Raw genomic sequence first — 10,661 nt, forward strand, 5'->3', positions numbered from 1 at the left:
ATCCTTAAGATCATTCAACAGACTTCGGGATAAGAAGGCTCAACTAATCGAGTCTCTCACCTTTCTGAAGAGATGCCGCGACTCTAAGGTAATACCAACCGCATTTACACTAACCTCTGCTGTTGCAACTTCTCTCAATGCAAAACGAATTCTAGCTAGAACTAGCTTCGCTCTTATCTCGGAAAAAATCAGACTTACACGCACCGAACTCGATCAGTTAGACAAGACACTCTACAAATCACACTTAAAATTGACAGCAACAATGTCTACATCGGATTGGGAACATGTAGACAATATGACTACCTCTTCGGCTGCCACTATGTCGAACAAATGTAGGGACAATTTGATTTCCAAATTCAATCACCTCTCCAGCAAAAAATCGGATCCACACACCGAAAAGATAGACGTCAACAAAGTCGTAATTAATCGCAGTAACAGTTCCATTTCTGATGGTCTGAAATCCGTTTTAGCTAAAGGTCTAAACTTTGCTGTCACACCGAGACACTTACCGGTTAATGATATCATTGCCCATGTCGACGTTGCACTCAAGGGCTTGAGTCACATCTCTGCAGACGTAGCAAGATCTGAAATCGCTGCAACCCTCAAAAACGCTAAGTTGCCACCTAGCAACATCAGCAAAGACGAACGTTTTGAATTATCTCAATTAAAAAAGAGGGATGATATTGTCGTTCTCTCAGCCGACAAAGGCAATGCCACTGTCATCATGGACAAAACAGAATATAACAACAAAATTCAAGAACTACTCAACGATGGCAGCTATACAAAAATAAAAAGAGATCCCACCAACAGCCTGGTCACCAAAACGAACAAAATTATCTCTGATTCAACAGCATTAATTGATGAGAACAAACAGTTCTTGTTGAAACCCTCTGCTGCCAGACCACCAAGATTATATGGCCTTCCAAAGATACACAAAGAAGATACACCCCTTCGTCCCATCGTCTCTACTATCAGCTCCCCCACCTACAAACTGGCACGTTTTCTGGCTGATATACTGCGACCTTTCACTGGAAAAACCACCTCTGCGGTACTAAATTCGACTCACCTGGTATCGACAATCAAAGACATTTCCCTGTCCCCAAACGACCTGCTTGTCAGTTTTGATGTGGTGTCCTTGTTCACCAAAGTCCCGGTACCTGACACCATCGCTATCATTGAAGCATCAAGGACTGCATACTGATGTACCCCCCCTGGTGAGACATTGCTTAACCAACACATACTTCACCTGGAATGGAACTTTCTACAAACAAACTGAGGGCACCCCAATGGGCTCCCCCCTATCTCCGGTTGTAGCCAACGTATTCATGGAAAAATTTGAAACTGACGCCATCCAGACTGCCACTCTACGCCCGACCTTATGGAAGAGGTACGTTGATGACACCTTTGTCATCTGGCCACATGGCCAGCCTGCTCTAGACCAATTCCGCGACCACATCAATTCCATACACCCAGCCATCAGATTTACCATGGAGGTCGAAAAAGATGGCAAACTACCCTTTCTGGATGTCTTAATTAAAAGGAGACATGATGGTTCAATGAGCCACTCTGTCTACAGGAAAGCTACCCATATTGATAACATGAAGGTAATTTATATTTTAGTTTTTATTGGTTCACTATATAGTACTGTGAATAGCTCAGATTTGTAGTCATTTCTGTGACCAGTCACTAGCAAATCACCCAGTTATTTCAATGCTAAATTCGCCTAGTTATTTCAATGCTAAATTCTCCTGTTTTGATTTGTACTAAGTGCCTCGGTGAATGTGTATGCTCTGACTTCAACGTAACTATTTCTGTAGCAGTTACAAGCGAATGCCTTAATTTAGCTATTTCAATGCTAAATTCTATGCTAATTCCTTTTAACAATGGGTGCCTCTGCGGATGTGTATGCTTTAACTTTTAACATAGCTATTTCTGTGACCAGTCACAAGCTAATCATTCAGCCTTTTCAATGCTAAATTTTATGCTAATTCCTTCGTCAAGGCTCTTTGTTCCTCTCACACAGCTTAAAAGCCGTGATCTGAACGTGGCTCTCTCACTCCAGCGCTGTCCTACCAGACAGTCTCGCTCCCTTCACCTGATGAAGGCCGCTTGTGTTGTGGCCGAAACGTCGTGAGAATATTATTATTTTATTCTCATTCTACGTGACTTTACCGAAAGAACCAAAGAAGATGGATCATTGCAGTCACGAAAGCTTTAAATCGAAATGCCTCCACAATGTTCACTTCCCCACGTGACATGGCTGACTGTGCCTCTACGGTGTTCACTTCCCCACGTAACATGGCTGACTCTGTCTCCACAGTGTTTACTTCCCCACGTAACATGGCTGACTGTGCCTCTACGGTGTTCACTTCCCCACGTAACATGGCTGACTCTGTCTCCACAGTGTTTACTTCCCCACGTAACATGGCTGACTGTGCCTCTACGGTGTTCAATTCCCCACGTAACATGGCTGACTGTGCCTCCACACACTCGCGCGTCCCGCTCCCCTCCTTTTGCTTGTGCCGATCCCGCCTGACAGCCTCCTCGCTTACGGCCTCCACAGGGATGGAGGCGAGGAAAGAGGAGGACGAGGAGGAGATTAAGAAGGAGGACGGCGGGGAGGAGATGGCAGCGCCCGGGGCCCCGAGGAAGAGGGAGCCAGGCGCGGCTCCCCACGGGAACTTCATCAACTAGGCGGCCTTCAACCCCCCGGCTCGACGCGTCGCGCTGCTGCCCCGCGAGCTTCTGAGGCGGCTCCTGCCGGAGTCCGCGCCGCCGTTCCTCGCCCTGGACATGGGCTGCAACAGCGGGGTGAGCGCAACTCCACGTTACCACGGACGGGGCTGAGGACGTCGACCGCTGGGGAAGGTTCTGAAACTCTCGGGACGTTCACTCGAACAAAGCCGTGGCTGTGAGACTCGTCCAGTCCCAGTGTGGTATAGTGTACTAGTCACTATGGTAGTGTACTAGTCACTGTGGTAGTGTGGTAGTGTACTAGTCACTGTGTAGTAGTGTGGTAGTGTACTAGTCACTGTGTGGTAGTGTGGTAGTGTACTAGTCACTATGGTAGTGTACTAGTCACTGTGGTAGTGTGGTAGTGTACTAGTCACTGTGGTAGTGTGGTAGTGTACTAGTCACTGTGGTAGTGTACTAGTCACTGTGGTAGTGTGGTAGTGTACTAGTCACTGTGGTAGTGTGGTAGTGTACTAGTCACTGTGTGGTAGTGTACTAGTCACTGTGTGGTAGTGTGGGGGTGTACTAGTCACTGTGTGGTAGTGTACTAGTCACTGTGTGGTAGTGTACTAGTCACTGTGTGGTAGTGTACTAGTCACTGTGTGGTAGTGTGGTAGTGTACTAATCACTGTGTGGTAGTGTGGGGGTGTACTAGTCACTGTGTAGTAGTGTGGTAGTGTACTAGTCACTGTGTGGTAGTGTACTAGTCACTGTGTAGTAGTGTGGTAGTGTACTAGTCACTGTGTGGTAGTGTACTAGTCACTGTGTGCGGGTGTACTAGTCACTATGGTAGTGTGGTAGTGTACTAGTCGCTGTGGTAGTGTGGTAGTGTACTAGTCACTGTGTGGTAGTGTACTAGTCACTGTGTGGTAGTGTGGTAGTGTACTAGTCACTGTGTGGTAGTGTACTAGTCACTGTGTGGTAGTGTACTAGTCACTGTGTGGGGGTGTACTAGTCACTATGGTAGTGTGGTAGTGTACTAGTCACTGTGGTAGTGTGGTAGTGTACTAGTCACTGTGTGGTAGTGTACTAGTCACTGTGTGGTAGTGTACTAGTCACTGTGTGGTAGTGTGGTAGTGTACTAGTCACTGTGTGGTAGTGTGGTAGTGTACTAATCACTGTGTGGTAGTGTGGGGGTGTACTAGTCACTGTGTGGTGGTGTGGTAGTGTACTAGTCACTGTGTGGGGGTTTACTAGTCACTGTGTGGTGGTGTGGTAGTGTACTAGTCACTGTGTGGTAGTGTGGGGGTGTACTAGTCACTGTGTGGTAGTGTGGGGGTGTACTAGTCACTGTGAGGTAGTGTGGGGGTGTACTAGTCACTGTGTGGTAGTGTGGGGGTGTACTAGTCACTGTGTGGTAGTGTGGGGGTGTACTAGTCACTGTGTGGTAGTGTACTAGTCACTGTGGTAGTGTGGTAGTGTACTAGTCACTGTGTGGTAGTGTGTTGGTGTACTAGTCACTGTGTGGTAGTGTACTAGTCACTGTGTGGTAGTGTACTAGTCACTGTGGTAGTGTGGGGGTGTACTAGTCGCTGTGTGGTAGTGTGGGGGTGTACTAGTCACTGTGTGGTAGTGTGTTGGTGTACTAGTCACTGTGTGGTGGTGCACTAGTCACTGTGTGGTAGTGTGGGGGTGTACTAGTCACTGTGTGGTAGTGTACTAGTCACTGTGTGGTAGTGTGGGGGTGTACTAGTCACTGTGTGGTAGTGTGGGGGTGTACTAGTCACTGTGTGGTAGTGTGGGGGTGTACTAGTCACTGTGTGGTAGTGTGGGGGTGTACTAGTCACAGTGTGGTAGTGTGGGGGTGTACTAGTCACTGTAGGGTAGTGTGGTAGTGTACTAGTCACTGTGTGGTAGTGTGGGGGTGTACTAGTCACTGTGTGGTAGTGTGGTAGTGTACTAGTCACTGTAGGGTAGTGTGGTAGTGTACTAGTCACTGTGTGGTAGTGTGGGGGTGTACTAGTCACTGTGTGGTAGTGTACTAGTCACTGTGGTAGTGTGGTAGTGTACTAATCACTGTGTGGTAGTGTTGAGGTGTACTAGTCACTGTGTGGTAGTGTGGGGGTGTACTAGTCACTGTTTGGTAGTGTGGTAGTGTACTAGTCACTGTGTGGTAGTGTTGAGGTGTACTAGTCACTGTGTGGTAGTGTTGAGGTGTACTAGTCACTGTGTGGTAGTGTGGTAGTGTACTAGTCACTGTGTGGTAGTGTGGGGGTGTACTAGTCATTGTGTGGTAGTGTGGTAGTGTACTAGTCACTGTGTGGTAGTGTGGTAGTGTACTAGTCACTGTGTGGTAGTGTGGTAGTGTACTAGTCACTGTGTGGTAGTGTGGTAGTGTACTAGTCACTGTGTGGTAGTGTACTAGTCACTGTGTGGTAGTGTACTAGTCACTGTGTAGTAGTGTGGTAGTGTACTAGTCACTGTGGTAGTGTGGTAGTGTACTAGTCACTGTGTGGTAGTGTACTAGTCACTGTCTGGTAGTGTACTAGTCACGGTGTGGTAGTGTACTAGTCACTGTGTGGTAGTGTGGTAGTGTACTAGTCACTGTGTAGTAGTGTGGTAGTGTACTAGTCACTGTGTGGTAGTGTGGTAGTGTACTAGTCACTGTGTGGTAGTGTACTAGTCACTGTGTGGTAGTGTGGGGGTGTACTAGTCACTGTGTGGTAGTGTGGTAGTGTACTAGTCACTGTGTGGTAGTGTACTAGTCACTGTGTAGTAGTGTGGTAGTGTACTAGTCACTGTGTGGTAGTGTACTAGTCACTGTGTAGTAGTGTGGTAGTGTACTAGTCACTGTGTGGTAGTGTACTAGTCACTCTGTGGGGGTGTACTAGTCACTATGGTAGTGTGGTAGTGTACTAGTCACTGTGGTAGTGTGGTAGTGTACTAGTCACTGTGTGGTAGTGTACTAGTCACTGTGTGGTAGTGTGGTAGTGTACTAGTCACTGTGTGGTAGTGTACTAGTCACTGTGTGGTAGTGTAATAGTCACTGTGTGGGGGTGTACTAGTCACTATGGTAGTGTACTACTCACTGTGGTAGTGTGGTAGTGTACTAGTCACTGTGTGGTAGTGTACTAGTCACTGTGTGGTAGTGTACTAGTCACTGTGTGGTAGTGTGGTAGTGTACTAGTCACTGTGTGGTAGTGTGGTAGTGTACTAGTCACTGTGTGGTAGTGTACTAGTCACTGTGGTAGTGTGGTAGTGTACTAGTCACTGTGTGGTAGTGTACTAGTCACTGTGTGGGGGTGTACTAGTCACTATGGTAGTGTGTTAGTGTACTAGTCACTGTGAGGTAGTGTGGTAGTGTACTAGTCACTGTGTAGTAGTGTGTTAGTGTACTAGTCACTGTGTGATAGTGTGGTAGTGTACTAGTCATTGTGTAGTAGTGTGGGGGTGTACTAGTCACTGTGTGGTAGTGTGGTAGTGTACTAGTCACTGTGTAGTAGTGTGGTAGTGTACTAGTCACTGTGTAGTAGTGTGGTAGTGTACTAGTCACTGTGTGGTAGTGTACTAGTCACTGTGTAGTAGTGTGGTATAGTACTAGTCACTGTGTGGGGGTGTACTAGTCACTATGGTAGTGTGGTAGTGTACTAGTCACTGTGGTAGTGTGGTAGTGTACTAGTCACTGTGTGGTAGTGTACTAGTCACTGTGTGGTAGTGTACTAGTCACTGCGGTAGTGTACTAGTCACTGTGTGGTAGTGTACTAGTCACTGTGTGGGGGTGTACTAGTCACTATGGTAGTGTACTAGTCACTGTGGTAGTGTGGTAGTGTACTAGTCACTGTGTGGTAGTGTGGTAGTGTACTAGTCACTGTGTGGTAGTTTACTAGTCACTGTGGTAGTGTGGTAGTGTACTAGTCACTGTGTGGTAGTGTACTAGTCACTGTGTGGGGGTGTACTAGTCACTATGGTAGTGTGTTAGTGTACTAGTCACTGTGAGGTAGTGTGGTAGTGTACTAGTCACTGTGTAGTGTGTTAGTGTACTAGTCACTGTGTGATAGTGTGGTAGTGTACTAGTCACTGTGTAGTAGTATGGGGGTGTACTAGTCACTGTGTGGTAGTGTGGTAGTGTACTAGTCACTGTGTAGTAGTGTGGTTGTGTACTAGTCACTGTGTGGTAGTGTGGGGGTGTACTAGTCACTGTGCGGTAGTGTGGGGGTGTACTAGTCAATGTGTGGTAGTGTGTGCGTGTACTAGTCACTGTGTGGTAGTGTCGGGGTGTACTAGTCACTGTGTGGTAGTGTAGTAGTGTACTAGTCACTGTGTGGTAGTGTGGGGGTGTACTAGTCACTGTGTGGTAGTGTACTAGTCACTGTGTGGTAGTGTGGTAGTGTACTAGTCACTGTGTGGTAGTGTGGTAGTGTACTAGTCACTGTGTGGTAGTGTGGTAGTGTACTAGTCACTGTGTGGGGGTGTACTAGTCACTTTGTGGTAGTGTGGTAGTGTACTAGTCACTGTGTGGTAGTGTGGGGGTGTACTAGTCACTGTGAGGTAGTGTGGGGGTGTACTAGTCACTGTGTGGTAGTGTGGGGGTGTACTAGTCACTGTGTGGTAGTGTACTAGTCACTGTGGTAGTGTGGTAGTGTAATAGTCACTGTGGTAGTGTGGTAGTGTACTAGTCCCTGTGGTAGCGTGGTAGTGTACTAGTCACTGTGTGGTAGTGTGTTGGTGTACTAGTCACTGTGTGGTAGTGTGGTAGTGTACTAGTCACTGTGTGGTAGTGTACTAGTCACTGTGGTAGTGTGGGGGTGTACTAGTCACTGTGTGGTAGTGTGGGGGTGTACTAGTCACTGTGTGGTAGTGTGTTGGTGTACTAGTCACTGTGTGGTGGTGTACTAGTCACTGTGTGGTAGTGTGGGGGTGTACTAGTCACTGTGTGGTAGTGTACTAGTCACTGTGTGGTAGTGTGGGGGTGTACTAGTCACTGTGTGGTAGTGTGGGGGTGTACTAGTCACTGTGTGGTAGTGTGGGGGTGTACTAGTCACTGTGTGGTAGTGTGGGGGTGTACAAGTCACTGTAGGGTAGTGTGGTAGTATACTAGTCACTGTGTGGTAGTGTGGGGGTGTACTAGTCACTGTGTGGTAGTGTGGTAGTGTACTATTCACTGTAGGGTAGTGTGGTAGTATACTAGTCACTGTGTGGTTGTGTGGGGGTGTACTAGTCACTGTGTGGTAGTGTGGTAGTGTACTATTCACTGTAGGGTAGTGTGGTAGTGTACTAGTCACTGTGTGGTAGTGTGGTAGTGTACTAGTCACTGTGTGGTAGTGTACTAGTCACTGTGGTAGTGTGGTAGTGTACTAGTCACTGTGTGGTAGTGTTGAGGTGTACTAGTCACTGTGTGGTAGTGTGGGGGTGTACTAGTCACTGTGTGGTAGTGTGGTAGTGTACTAGTCACTGTGTGGTAGTGTTGAGGTGTACTAGTCACTGTGTGGTAGTGTTAAGGTGTACTAGTCACTGTGTGGTAGTGTGGTAGTGTACTAGTCACTGTGTGGTAGTGTGGGGGTGTACTAGTCATTGTGTGGTAGTGTGGTAGTGTACTAGTCACTGTGTGGTAGTGTACTAGTCACTGTGTGGTAGTGTACTAGTCACTGTGTGGTAGTGTGGTAGTGTACTAGTCACTGTGTGGTAGTGTAGGGGTGTACTAGTCACAGTGGGGTAGTGCGGGTGGCCATGGGCCTGAGACATGTTTACAAAAATGCATTTTCACCTTTCTCCCACAGATGGAATACACTACCCCATATGCGCGTTGTTCATCAAACACGTGAGTCATGGAAATTCATCATTAGCTCCAGACTTTTTGTCAATTAACTGCTGGATGAAGGCCTATGCCATGCCATGTTGGTCACGGGTGGTTTTGGCAATCAAGGTTGCTGAAGGTGCGTGTCAAGGACTGGTTCAGACATATCACCGGTTTGAGGCGTTTATTAGATATTTAAAGTTGCATTCATGTCAGTAGCTGAACATCGAACTTGGTCTCGTTGGATTTTTTGACCTAGAATCACTGCGTCATAGGTTTGTATTGAATAAAGTTGCATCTAATACTGTGGCCAGAATCAAAATATTCATACTGGAGGAATGCGATGAGCGATAAAGCTCTTTTTCGCAGACGTCCAGTAGAAGGAGGGTAAGAACGTTACAACAACAAAAAATACAAAACATGATAGTAGTGCAAAGTGCAAGAGAGGTAAACACATCACCCAAACACATACAAATAAAACTAAACCATCCCCATCCTACCGGGCAAAGCCCACTGAGGTATTAACTTATTTTCATTATGAATAATGAAGTACTCCATCCTCGCATCACGTCTGTTTTTTTACGACATTCTCCAGCAAAGAAACAAACCCGCCACCGGTGTCCTCGTGTTTTCTCGCAGGAGCTGACGGTGGCTGTGTATCGGCACCTGACGGGGCTGGACCAGCCCGAGGGTGGACGCTCTGGGCAGGTTGCCCGCGTGCTGCCGCTGTCTGTGCTGGCGTGCGACCTGGACGCCGATCTGGTGGAGCGTGCGCGGGGCGACAATCCTCACCCGGAGGTCATCGCCTACGAGGCGTTTGACTTCATGGACACCGCAGCACGAGACGCCGCGCTGGACGCCTTCCTGCGACGCCACGGCCGGGCGCGCTTTGACCTGTGCCTGTGCATGTCGGTGACGATGTGGATTCACCTGCACCACGGCGATGCCGGCCTGCGGCGTTTCCTCGCGGCCGCCGCGCGCACCGCCACCTTCCTGTTGGTCGAGCCGCAGCCGTGGAGGTGCTACCGAGCGGCCGCGCGCCGCCTGCGCCGTCTGGGGCTGGCCGAGTTCCCCCTCCTGCCGGATCTGCGGCTCCTGCGTGGGGCTGGCGGCGGTGGCGGCCGCGCGGAGGCCGATGAGCTGGCCGCCTTGCTGGGAGAGGAGGGAGACATGCGCTTGCTGTCCAGCCTGGGCAGCACCGAGTGGGGGCGGTCCCTGCTGCTGTTTGGACGAACGGGAGTGGCCTTGGGATGCATTGACAAAAGTACCGATTGAAACTGCGTTGCTGCTGTGGCCTTCGAGGATCTGTTGCCTATTTGGAGAGAATTCGTGGTCGGAAATGTTAAGTGTTTGTCAGTTTTTAACACCTTTATTTGTTGATGGTACATTGTTTTCTCGTCGTGCGTGTAAATGCAGCATGTTGTTGAAAACGAGTTATAATTTATCAGAATATTATATATATAAAGTGACAACAATGCAAAACGTACCTTTTTTGTACCTCTGAAAATAAAATTGTATGCAAAAAGAGTTGTCAGTTTTGAAGGACCCAACCAGAATCATTTATGATAAAGGGAATGAATGGGTTTTTTTTTTTATAAATGGGACAACAGCATCTCATAAAATGGAAAATGAATATCACCAACTTCAAATCATTGTTTGGAGGAGGCATTTTGAAAATTATATCAAACCCAGCCCATGGAAGACATACAGAAATATTTCCTCTTCACATGCGATTTTCCTCAAATAATTTAAGGCAGCTCATGATGTGACAGTGGAGGCTGCTTTGTAAAGGTGAACTATGTCCCTGTTTCTTTTGGATTTCCACGTGCATCTGAAATATTTTTGAAATGCACATGTAAATGTTTTGGATACGCCACTTTTATATTTATAGTGAAATAAAATCTGAACATTGTAAATAGTTGATGGGTGCATTGTAATTGTGTGAAGTCATAATTGCCATTCATCCTCCCATTAACCACAACATCTGGTATGGAGGCAATCCATCCCATGTTCCTGTCCAGTGAGCTCCCTCCGCTCCATAAATATCTTTGTTGTGTTGTCTATATGCACAGTTTGCAGAGTGCACTCAGACTGACATAAGTGCCGTTGCGATATCACCACGACCGAGTGGCAACTAGCGTGCAATGCTCTGTTTGATAGATATGTTTCAGCAGTTAAGGGTGAAAAGTTAGAC

General features: G+C 47.5%; 1 protein-coding gene across 1 annotated transcript; it reads left to right on the plus strand.

The window, feature by feature from the left end:
* Window positions 1–2,603: 2,603 nt before the first annotated feature.
* Window positions 2,604–10,385, plus strand: LOC142906374 (pre-miRNA 5'-monophosphate methyltransferase-like; the record flags this gene model as incomplete). The annotated part of the gene is made up of 3 exons (XM_076054032.1): window positions 2,604–2,868; window positions 8,451–8,491; window positions 9,107–10,385. Coding segments are annotated over 3 exons (942 nt in total), but the record flags the coding sequence as incomplete, so codon positions are not given.
* Window positions 10,386–10,661: the final 276 nt, after the last annotated feature.

This window comes from Petromyzon marinus, chromosome 64, assembly GCF_048934315.1.
Source record: "Petromyzon marinus isolate PM22_M1 ecotype Great Lakes invasive population chromosome 64, UKy_Petmar_22M1.pri1.0, whole genome shotgun sequence".
NCBI classification, from domain to species: Eukaryota; Metazoa; Chordata; class Hyperoartia; order Petromyzontiformes; family Petromyzontidae; genus Petromyzon; species Petromyzon marinus.